Raw genomic sequence first — 12,417 nt, forward strand, 5'->3', positions numbered from 1 at the left:
TTTATTTTATTAACCACAGTTTAATGTATTTAGAAATCCCTAGTATCTATTGAAAGTAGTAAACGCCCAAATGTCCTGTCCTTCTGCCCTTACACGGCACACTCAGCACAGACCGCTTCCTGGAGGAGGGCTTGGCGCTTGATCTGGGTGGTCAATCACATAGAAGCCACGCTCTTCTATCACCCGGTAGAGTGTGATGTACTTGGAAGCCTTCCTGGTCCTCGGGACCACGAATTTCTCTGTGAACTCATTCTTGTCCAGTTGCTCCTTGCCTTCTGTGGTCAGAATGCAATTAATGAATGTGAGGGTGTAACTGTAGCAGTTGTGGTGGTCTTCTTCATACCTTTAAAACAAGGACATGGAGAAGAGAAGCCTTAGCTTTAAAAGCTGCTCAGGAACAGGCTGAGAAGCTGCTGAAGGCCTTTAATAACGGAAATTGGGCTCACTCAGCAAGCAGGGCCCAATCTGTGCAGGAACACTTGGTATGTTGGTTTATTTCTGCTTGCAAATTAAGTACAGATGGGACTCAACCAAATGTTCAGAGTAGTGAATTAAGGTGCATATAGACCCCAACTTCAGGTACTTAATTTCACTGAAATTCTAGATTCTAGAAGTAGAATTTCATATCTTAAATTTTAAGATATTCCACAGTGTCTAAACTTATTTCAAGGGTAGCCTGAGAAGAGTTTAAATTGACAAGAATGCTGTACATCTAAAGTGTTAAGGGAGCAAGAAATTGAGGAATCAATTTCAAAATTGCTAAAACAAAACGAAAGAGCTTAAAATATTTATAAATTTTGAATATTATTTTTTGAAAAATTTTAAAAGATTATTTTTTTTAAAGAGAGGGGAAGGAAGGGAGAAAGAGAGGGAGAGAAGCATTGATGTGGGAGAGAAACACCAACCAGTTGCCTCTAGCACGCCCCCAACCACGGGTCTGGCCCAAAACCCAAGCATGTGCCTTGACCAGGAATCCAACTGGTTTCAGTTTGCGGGATGGCACCCAACCCACTGATCCACACCACTCAGGGCTAAATTTTTTTGTTTGTTTTAGGGAATATAATATAATGGTTTTTGCTATACATATTATTTTTAAATGTTAAATATGTAAAAATACCTAGTTAAATAACTAAAATAGCCATAGTTCTAAATGTTGGTCCTTTCCATTCTTAAAATGCTCTGATTCTATTCTGTAATGTACGCTGGCTTACCTCTTCAGAAACCTCAAAGTAAATCAACCCCTGCTTAAATTCTGTTTCAGGCATACTCTTATGGTATGGGCTCAACTAAACACAGCTTAGAGTTCTCTGTGAGCTGAGATCACACCAGTATGGCAAATGAGGGCCCAGGAGCGGGTGGTATCTGCAGCCTCGTACCTGTGAGGCAGCCAGGCCCCCGTGGTGGAGAAGTCTTCCAGGTACTTGTCCCACTGGTCCATCAGTCCAAACATGCCAGGCTGCAGTAATGGGATACTTACACTCTGCTCCCAGCCTGCTTCATCTCGCTGGACACCGTGCATGGTGTAATTATAGACAACTCCTGCAACCAAAACCAGAGTCATGCAGCAGCTTGAGGAGAAATGCACTTCTGTGAAAAGTGGATGTCAGAAAATGACAGCAGCCACATGGTAACTTCACATATCAGAAACCGAGGTTGCACTTTCTGATTATTGCCAGTTAGCAATAGGCCATTTGAAGCTCTAGAACCTGCTTCCTCCAGGATCATCAAGTTCAGGAGGCTGCCACCGACCTAGGAGATTTAGAGAGGGTCCTGCCTGGAGTTAGGGATTGGCTAGGCAGCCTGTCCTCCCCTGCTCTCTGCAAAGCAATTCCTTCAGGGAAACCCACTTCTTGCTCTGCCTGCTTTTCAGCACTCTGAAGTCACCCAGAAACGGAAACAATAATAGGCACCAGGATAATTACCTCCAAATATTTTTGTTGACGTTCTCTATTTACAAATGGACCTATCTTGTTTCCTTAAATCAGCAATGAATTTCCAGTGATCAGATTGATAGTAAATTTTACTGCTCACAGGAGTAACTTGGAGTTCAAAAACCCAGTCCCAGGTTTCTGTTCACAGTGTCAGTTTCTCCTGCCTCACGGGGATGAGGAAAGCCTCGCCTGGCTCACCTTGCTCACCATTCCTTAGACCTACAGCTTCCTGCAAGTGGCTAACCAGGGCCCTTTTCCTGTAGGCAAGGATGTGCTGGGTTCAGGGGTTGCATACTCTACATGTTTTATTTAAACATGCTTTCTTTCTTTTTAATTATTGTTTTTTAAAGTAAACCATGGTAGGCCCCACCACTTCCCAGGTGTTGTATCTGCTGACTTATCCCTGAGATTCCTGCCTAACCCCTGAAGACCCTGGAGTGTGAGCACCCAATAGCAGTGGGCTGAGCAAGCATAGGATTGGGGAGCAGAGGGCCTGGGTCCAGATTCTGGCTGCCATGCAATATGAGGTCTTTGGCAACTCAATCACTCCAAAATTCTGTTTTTTTCCTTTTTTTTTTAATACTGATTTGACAGAGAGAGACAGAGAGAAGCATCAATTTGTTGTTCACGCTTATCTGTGCATTCATTGGTTGGTTCCTGTATGTGCCCTTATCAGGGCTCGACCCACAACCTTGGCTCTAAACAACTGAACTACCTGGCCCAGGCTCTGTTTCTCTCTCTTTTAAATACCAACAAAAAACTAAAAGGTTTCTGTCACTCTTGGCTGAGAAAACATTCAAGACCTTTCAAATGCTTAGTATTGTTAGTAATATTTTACTATAAAGTCAAGTATTTCTTAGAGGCGAGGGAGGGGGGCTCGTCTCATTGGTGCAGCAAGAGAACCCAAGGCCCAGGGGAATTACTCTTTAAATGTTGCATGATTACTTTTTCTTTAGAAATACTGCTCTCCTCTGTGCACTTTGGGGACTTTCTAAGCTAAAAGATAAAAATGAAAATGCACTCACCATTTGTGTTGGTTATTCCAACATGAAGGTCAGACCTCCCATCATACTCCCTGAAAGAAACAAGTTTTTATTTTTCTCATTTGCACATGTCTGGCATAAGGAATTGGTACTTGAAGAGTAATGGCCCTCCTCTCTTGGCTGGTGCCAGACTTGCCATCAGTGTCCAGGTTAGTGAACGCCCTGTTTCAAAGTTGGTTAGGCCCAGATTACTTTTGAGATCTAAAATGTTCCCCCTGCCCTCTATCTGGATTTTGTTGCTCCCACTCCAATACCAAAAGTGAGTGTGCTAGAAATAGAAAGCCAGCCCTGCTCAAGCAGGAAGTCAGCATAACACCTGGCAGAGGCGCCACCCAGGGGTCAGCTGTTGGAGCTCCTGTTCTTTCCTCCTCTTAGGTGAGGTGACAGCCCATTCCTCAGGCAGACGTGGGTGAGAGGATCCTGAATGCATCTCAGTAGACCTCTGCCTTCAAAACGAATAGAGCCCATTTTGGTCTCATAGCCTGCACCACCCCCACGCCTCTTGGACAGCCCTTGTTTCCTGGAATTATTATTTACCTGAGACTGGGTATTAGATGTATAAGTCCATATAATTTAACCTTCATATACAGTCCCAGGCCATCAATTACTCACCCTGGGACTTTGAGCAAGTCACTTACTTTGCCTGATCTATTTCCTCCTCTATAAAATGGGAATATCATAAACCTCCTAGCGAACTGATTGTAAGAATAAAATATTTATTGAGTGCCTGCCACATAGAGCTGTTGAATAAATCAGAGGTTCTTTTTAAATGATAAAGCTCCTTTATGAGAGCACAGGTCTGGATATATGGTTCCTCATTAAAGTAAGCAGTTGGGGGTTTCAAAATGACCAAGGACACAAATGGCTGCCCCACCGTCTTCAGAGCAATCCCACCCCTCCCCTCCAGGTCATCTTATTGGAGCTACTTTTGAGTGTTTAGAGACCCTGGGGGTTCGGAGGTTTAAAAACAGGGACAGTCTTGGGTGGCTGATGACAGTGCTGCATCTCCCTGAGCACATGGCTGCACTTGGTTTCCTGCCTAAGTTTTAGGCATTTCCTCCCTGACCCCCTCCTTTCCTTCAGTTATTTCTCAGTCTTGCAACAGATATTTATCAGCTATCAACTAGAGGCCTGTTGTTTGAAGTGAAGGGCGAGTGACACAGGAAATAAGACGAGGTCTCCACCCTCATGGAGTTTTCTCACTCACACAAAAGACTTTTTAGCTTCTGTTCCGCAGGCTTTTAGTAGATTGGTATGTGCTGTGAAGAGAAAAAATATATAGAATGTATGTGATGGGGCAGGGGCGGGACCCCCCCTCTCCTGTATGACACCTTTGTACAAATTAAGAAAAGGCACCTCTTCTTCCTGCAGATGCAGCTCTGCCCAGGGGCTTGGCTTGGTGAGCAGACTCACCACCACCTTGGCCAGGCGCCTTTGTGCAGTCCACAACCTGCATAACCACATGGCAGGCCCGAGGGATCCTAACCTAGTTAGGTCAGAGCCTCAGTGATTCCTTTGGGTGGCTGCTGGTTCTCTTATAAAGTAGGTGAAACCGTCTCAAGGTAAACTGTGGGAGTCAGTCTTGAGGGTTTTGAAACTGGATGAGAAGGAAGGAAATAGTTTAGAACTTGGCCTTAGAGGGTCTGTTGGGCAGGGGACTATTTAAGGACTCTGCAGATACTGACCTGACGGGTTAAGGGGGTGGGAGGGTGTCAAAACGTATGACTTGTTTCAACGCCACCGCCCCACTTCTGCCAATGCCCAGAGAAGCCAGGTCTGTCAGTTTTACCACCACGTCATAGAATAAGTAAATCTCATTAGGGACCAGCTGGAAAGCTTGTCATGTGTCGTTTCTTGAATGCAGGGCTGTGGCTTGTTCACTGTGGCATCCCTAGAGTTTCCCACACAGAGCTGCTCAGTGAGGATTTGTTGAATGAACCATATTATGGTAAATGAATTCCAAATTTTAACCACTTTATTCAAAAGCTTTTGGAATCTAACCAGTTAATGACTTCAAATTAGCACAAATGAGAGGCTCTTACAAAATAGTTTGGTGCAACACCTTGTACACACTTTGGTTCATTTCAGCCTCATAAGGACTGAAAAGAAATCGATTAAAGGAGTTAGTTAACAGGAAGTGAATAGTCATCCCAGGCATTCATGAGGGCATGAGAGAGTTGGGAGGGTGGATTTCAAGGCCAGGAGTTCTCAGCATGGAGGATGTGCCTGGACATGCTTCCCAAAGTACGTGCCAGCATTCAGTATACCATCCCTGCTCTCTAGCAGCCTGGCTTGTGCAGGGCCAGTTGCAATTCCATTTGTAAACTCCACAAGTACTCTAAAGGGGCACAATCCTTTCTTTTGATTTCTGAAATCTTAAGTGGCATCTACAATTGAAATAGACCAGCTCTAGTCTTCAATTTAATTCACCTCCAGGCAAAATAGTCTGTAAGTGGCTATTCTTCAGGCTCTGTCCATTGTACCTGGTTGTCACAGAAATTACAAACGAACTCAATAAAAGTATTATTTTAATAAGATTAGTTGCTGGGTCATTCTCCCAATTAGCCTCTTAGCTCAAAATCTATGAGTAAAAAAATCTCCAGACTGGATTTTTCGTTCTTAAAATTCTATAATTAGGTTGGCCCTGACCAATATGGCTCGGTTGGGCATCTTCTCGCAAAGCGAAAGGTCACAGTTAGATTCAGGTCAGGGCACACAGCCAGTGGGGTCCCAGTGGGGTCCCAGTGGGGGTCCGTAGGAGAGGCAATCCATCAATGTTTCTCTCCTTCTCTTTCTCCCTTCCTCTCTCTCTCTAAAAATAAATAAAATCTTTTTAAAAAAATTGTGTAAGTAGGTTTGACCTTCATATATTCTTGTACTTATTCCAGGAAAGCATGCACACCATCTATTCTTATAAAACAAATAAGCCTACATTTTAGGATTTAATGATAAAATACCGGAAAGAATTATCAATCACACCTCACACTGTAAAAGATTTTAGTGACTACATACAGAAGGAAAAGTTTGCACAATTCAAGGTAACACTTAAAAACACTGTACCTAAGAAACGTCCCTTGAGTTGGTCTGAGGAGAAATGAACATTTTTCTTGATGCCCATTGGTAAACGGATTGGAGATGCTAACAGGTGCTTCCTCCAGTTTCCTCGAGCCCATGTCCTGCCGGCAGAGGGGGCAGCATCGCGGCACGCTGAAGCTGTAGATATATTTCCTACAGTGATTGAATTTAATTATAGGCTTTCCGTCTTCTGCGCAGTGCATGGCCTTCCCCTCCTGGGGGCAACCAGGGGCGGTTTTCCCAGACTTCCTCTTCCTGATTGCCCAGGTAGCGAATTCAAGCAGCCAGAGTAACCTGATCAGCAATGACGTCATTCTGATTGACGGCTTCAGAAGCCAAACCGGGTAGAATTAACTAGTAACTAGGTCACCCCATACATTAGTGTCCTAAAGAGCTTTCCTTTTCCTTTTCATTTGTGCTTGCTTACAATTTCTTTTTCTAGCCTTTATATATTTTGCAACTGTTGGCAGCCAGCTCCTACTCATCCTTAAAAGCCTTACGTTTCTGTGAAAACTTCCTCCGCTTCCCCGCAGCGTTTCCTTGCTCTGGCAGCGCTGGATTCGTGTTTCTACTAGATAGAGCTCTGTTCTTTAATTAGTCATAAGTCTGTGAGTTTCTTGAAACTAGGGGCCTAAACATATTTTTTGTGTTTCTAGAAAAGGTTATATCGTTTTGGTTTTGAATAAGTAAATCCTTACTTTCAAGCTATTCTCTTTTGATGTTTAATATTGTAGAGGTAGTCTTGCTCATGAAAAATTAACAGCACAGTAAAAATAAGGATAGTGGTAACCCTAGATGGGGGTTACTAACTGGGAGAGGGGTTCTGATACTGTTTTTTAAAATCAAGTATATGCCATTTGCAAGAGATACAGCTTAAATATAAAAATACCAGGTAAGTTGAAAATAAAAGGTTGGAAAAATATACCCGAAAGAAAGCTGATGTAATTATATCATTATCAGACAAAATACACTTTGATAGAAGAAAAATGCCTAGACATTTCCTTTTTTGAACTAGCACTCTCAGAAACATCTTTCACATGCAACACACTGTCTGGGGTCCACACATTCTCTGAAAACAGTACCCTGGTGCAGTAAACAACTAGCATTCTTTGAAATATCTTTTGCACACATGTCTTTATATAGTTATTATGTGCACAATAGTGAGATGAATAGATTCTTTCACTGATATAACACTGCCCAGAATCACATGGCAGCTAGCATGAAGAGGGACATTTCTTAGTCATAATGTATTGACAAAACAGAAGAAAACTATCTTAAATTTATTTGAACCTAAAAATATAGCTTCAAAATATATAAATCAAATGTTGACCAAACTAAAAGAATAGACAATTTCACCATTAAGACTACACTAGAAATTAAAAAAAAAAAAAATCAAGAAAAAGCTAACTAGAAAATCTTCAGTGGTTTGGAAATTAAGCAGCACATTTCTAAATAACTTATGTGTCAAAGAATAAACCCAATGGTAATGACATAAAAACTTAGAGTATACACTAAAAGGGGCTTAGAGGAGAAATTATAGTTTTAAATACTTAAAAAAGAAGAATGCTTGAACATTAGTGATTTAAACTTCTATCTAAATAAGCTAGAAAAAAGAACAATGAACTAAAAAAGAAAAAGAAAAAAGAGATAGTAAAGATAAGAGCAGAAATCTGTAAAATCACATGTATGATGCAGAAAATGAACAAAGCCAAAGTAAACTGCAGGCTGAGATGGCTTCAGTGGTAAATTTTTCCAGACATTTAGGAAAAGATCAATACCTACATTACACAGACTTTTCCAGAGAACAGAAAATAAGAAAAACTTCTAAACTAATTTTATGTGCATCTCACATATCAAAACCTGACACAGACATTACAGGGAAGGTACACTCATGAACAAGGATACATAAATCCTAAACACAATATTAACCAATAGAATCTAATGATTTAGAAATAATAATAATCATGCCAAATTGGGTATATCTGAAGAATTCAAGGTTAACTTAACATTAAAAAATCAATAATACAATTTGAACACACTAACAGAATAAAGGACAAAGCAATACAGTTTTTTCAATACATGGGAAAAAGAGGATTTAAACTTGAGAAAGAAACTTCCTTAATTTGATAATGGATAGCTTCAAACATCCTAGAGCTAATATTTTAATTAGTGGCAAAATATTAAATATATCCCTGAATTCAGGAACAAGACTAGGATGTTCTACTATCACTACTTCTATTTAAGGTTACACTGAAGGTTCTCAGCAGTGCATTAAGACAAGAAAAAGAAATAAAGGATATAAAGATTGAAAATGAAGTAAAACTCATTTTTTGCTGATGGCATGATTGTGTGTATAAAAAAATCCAAAACAATCAACAAACTGTTAGAATTAACACATGAATTCAGCATGGAACAAGCAACAATTGGGATGTTTTCTAAAATGTCATTTAAATAGCATCCAAAAACCATCTAGATATCCAGGAATGCTTCTAATAAAAGTTATCAAAGGCCTATACACTGAAAACTACAAAATTTCCAATGTATTTCCTAAATTTCTGAAATTTCAAAAGTTCTAATTGCAAGTATATACTGCGCTCATTCACTGGAAGACAATATTTTTACAGCAAAGTAAAAGAAAGAACATACATGTATAGATCAACATACATGTATAGAACTACATGTATAGATCAACACTGACAGCTGTTATTACAACATGAATAGATCTCACAGATATATGTTGGTCAAAAGAATGCAGAAAAAAGAGTACATACTGAATTATTTCATTTATATCAAGGTCAAGGACAATCTATTTTGTGATGACAGAGTTGAAAATAACAGTTATCTTCGGGAGATACTGATTGGGAAAGGGCATAAGAGAGTACTCTGGAGTATTAATAATGATTTTTTATCTGGGTGGCGATTTCATGAGTGTAAACACATGTTTTGTGCACTTTAGTATATAGTCTATTATATCTTAACGTTTAAAATTTTTTTAAAGAATTTTTACAATAAAAAGCAATGGGAAACCATTGAAAGGGTTAAAGGTTAATTACTTGAACCGATTTACATTTTAAAAATAGGTTTTGTGTAACACCAGGTTAGAAGAGAGCAGAAGCCAGAAGAGCAGTTAAGAGGCCATTGCATGGGCCCAGGCAAGGAGTGATGGTTGTTTAGACTGGAACTGTGAAGGCAGAAACATAGATAAGAGGATTCATTGGAGAGCAGAAGCTGCAGCATACACAGAATATCTTTCTTGATTTCAACCATAGGAAATGGAAGGCAAACAGTAGAGGAATGCCTGGAAAGAAAATGACTGAAACTTGGGGTGGGAGTAGAGATTTTGTTTAAAAAAAAGCAATTGGGAGAGGACTAAATAATTCCTTGTTTGGGAGTCAAGGTCTGGCGGGAAAAGTTGAGACAGGGCTCGGGAAATGGGCCCAGTGAGTGTATGTGGGAGCATTTGGGAATAAAACGCGCAGAGAGGCGGGAGCTCAGCCTCAGGAGAGATGAAGTGATTCCAGGGACGCGGGAGGTCGCTAGGGAACGCTCTTGGAGATGAACAGATTCGCAGGAACTAACAGTAGGCAAGCACAAGCGATAAAACTAGCAGAACTAGGATGCTAAGTAGGCCCTGCCCAAGAGGCTTGGAAATGCGGAACAAGGAGTGCGCAGATTGGGGGTAGGCCCCTCCTCACCTCCGCTGAGGAACCAATTGTGACGGTGGCGAGGTTTCCGGCCGGCGCAACAAAGATAACACACGCGAGGGGCGGTGTGCGCCGGCGTGACGCGGCTGCGGGGGAGGGGTAGGGCCAAGGCAGCGCCGAGGCAGTGAGCGCGGGAGGTTGAGGCTCAACAACGGCCCTCTAGCTGTGTCACCATGAGCACAAAGCAGGTTACTTGCAGGTTAGTGTCCGGCTCCGCGGGGTCCGAGAGCGCTGCGCCATTTGGGACTTCTACCCTGGGCTCTGGGCGACCGGTGCGCCCCATTGCTACCTCCAGGGAAACTGAGGCTGTAGCGGATTCGTGGAAGGTTGTTCAGGTGTTCGCTCTGGCTTTTCAAGGTGGAGATGGCGCTGCGGCCTGAGCCGGAGACCTGGCCATTTGTGGCTGCGTTTTGTGGCCGAGACTCTGGATGAGGTCAGCGCGGGGGCTGTGCTGGGAGTTTGAAGTGTGGCCCCTGTGGACTAGAAGGACGTACTAGCCAGGGCCATGCAGGGTGCTGGAGCCCTTGAAGAAGGGCTCTTGTTACTTACAGTTGCGCTGGAAAAGGAGATTTGAAGTTGAATAAGGGTACACTAAAAGGACGTTTACAGACGGGGATGCGACGCAGGAGTGGGTTGTTAATCGAAGATAAGGGCCTCAAAGAAACTGAGGCTCAAAAGCGGCCTTAATTTCCGGAGAGTCTGAAGAACTCCGATGCAGCCTAAGCTTACAGAGAGAATAAGCAAGTAAACATTGCTGTGCGGAAAGTAATAACAGCTGGTAGGATTTACCGAAAGTTTAAGTGTTCTAGATATTTCCAAGCCATTTATATTTGTCTGTAGACTTCACAATAACACAAGTAGGCAGATGTAACTCCTGTTTTACAGAGCAGGAAACAGACTGAAATAGGTTAAATGATACTCTTACTTTACTGAGACACCCATTTACATGGAGAAATACAACGGTAATGGGTGGGTGGTTGTAGAAGATTCAGAGCTGGGTAACAACACTGCTGTGAAGTAGAAATAGCTTGGTCGTGTAACACCCTTATTCCTTGGTAAGCCTTTGACTTACCTGTTTTGGGATCCTCATCTTATTGAACTGATACTGGGAAAGTACAAATTTTATTTTAATAATTGGTTTCAGTAAAACCTGTCCGGGGAACATTGCTTTTTTAAAAAAAATTTGATTATGTAATGAACAGTTTAAGTATCATTTATGTTGTTATTTCTCTTCATTAATATGAATAATTTAGAAGTGACTATGTAAAAAGTTTTCTGTTAGCATTAGTGTGTCTTAACTGTTGAATCAATTTTATCCAAGGCCCATGTGACTTAGGTTAAGCAGTTATCAGAAATCTGCACTTGGTGTCTATAGGGAAGACTTGTACTAGGTTACTTGTACCAGAAGATCTTTTGTAAAGACGTGTGTGTTTGTTTTCATTTGTATAAAGTTTCCCCGGTTAACCTAAGATTAAAAGCCCTTTCAGAGTGAGAGGCAATAAGCATTTATTTGAGATTGAAAAAAAGAAAAGAAGAATTGCTATTAGGGAAGTATTGATTCAGGCAGAACCCCAAGTAATGTTTCAATTAGAAAACAGACAAGGATTATTTAGGAGAAAGGGAAGGGGAACAATTACATCTAAAAAATGAAGGCATTTCTACTGATGCAGATAAGCTAGTGATTCTAGTTCTAAACAGTGTTTTAAATTTTAAATCCGTAGTCATATCTGCTTCCTTGTTATCCTTGAAAACTGCTTTGTGGCACAGTGTTGCTTTAGGCCCAGTAAAGGTTATTTTGCCCTGTTTTAACATTACAAAGGCTTGAGGCATAAGACTGGCAAGGCAGTTCCTCTGGGATGGCAGCTCCAGCTCTATTTTTAAATGGCTTTATCTATATATTTTTACACCCCTCTTGGAAAAAATGTTTTTTTAATCACCTCCAGGAGGTTATATGGTAATAGAAAAAAATACAACAGCAAATTTCTTTTTAATCACCTCATTTTTATTTTTATACTTTTTTTTTTTTTAAATCCTCACCCTACCACATATTCATTGATTTTAGAGAGAGGGCAAGGGAGGGAGAGGGAGAGGGAGAGGGAGAGAAACATCAGTGTGAGAGAGAAATATCAATTGGTTGTCTCTCATACACACCCAACTGGGATGGAACCTGCAGCCTAGGTATATGCCCTGACCAGGAATCAAACCTGAGACCTTTTGACTCCAACCAACTGAGCCACGCCTGCCAGAGCCCTATTGGAGCAATTTCTTAGTTATTGTGGACTGTAGCAGATTCTGGCTACTGCTCCTAAGATGGGTCCACAAAACAGTACACATTTATATAATGCTTTATAATCAAATCTCAATTCTGTAGTATCTAATTTCACATATATGGAAATCTTATGCTCATAAAGACTTGAGACTTGCCCCAAACTTCACATCTAACTGCAGAAACAAGCACTGATATCAGCATCCTTCTGCACCAAGAGATGGCCTGACCTGAAAGCTTTAATCTGTGTTTCCCAAACAGAGGTGTCTTGCAGGATGTTGTTGCATATAAACTAAGAGTGGGTTGGAATGTTGAGAAGGGATCACTTCTATTTAAGTACAAACCGACTTTGTTGGGGGGTTTACAGCGTGCCGATTACTCTTTGAGTTGCTCTACTA

General features: G+C 41.3%; 2 protein-coding genes across 4 annotated transcripts in view; one reads left to right on the forward strand and one right to left on the reverse strand.

Moving 5' to 3' along the window:
* MKRN2OS (MKRN2 opposite strand) lies at positions 1–6,334 on the reverse strand. The gene is made up of 4 exons (XM_090282966.1): positions 6,035–6,334; positions 2,957–3,006; positions 1,377–1,539; positions 1–343 (listed from the first exon to the last, which is right to left on the reverse strand). The coding sequence occupies exons 1-4, from the start codon at positions 6,250–6,252 to the stop codon at positions 103–105; spliced, it is 672 nt and encodes a 223-aa protein (XP_090139092.1). The 5' UTR covers positions 6,253–6,334; the 3' UTR covers positions 1–102.
* Positions 6,335–9,824: 3,490 nt separating this feature from the next.
* MKRN2 (makorin ring finger protein 2) overlaps positions 9,825–12,417 on the forward strand; it is a 60,329-nt gene continuing 57,736 nt past the window's right edge. For 2 of the 3 annotated variants that reach the window (XM_090284197.1, XM_090284198.1), the window contains exon 1: positions 9,827–9,952. In XM_090284197.1, coding sequence (XP_090140323.1) covers positions 9,927–9,952 — 26 coding nt within the window. In that variant the 5' untranslated portion in view covers positions 9,827–9,926. Of the gene's footprint in view, positions 9,953–12,417 lie in introns of all 3 variants that reach the window. The other variant, XM_090284199.1, reaches the window with a different exon arrangement.

The sequence above is a fragment of the Furipterus horrens genome, unplaced genomic scaffold (genome assembly GCF_987537825.1).
Source record: "Furipterus horrens unplaced genomic scaffold, mFurHor1.1.pri manual_scaffold_7, whole genome shotgun sequence".
Taxonomy (NCBI): Eukaryota; Metazoa; Chordata; class Mammalia; order Chiroptera; family Furipteridae; genus Furipterus; species Furipterus horrens.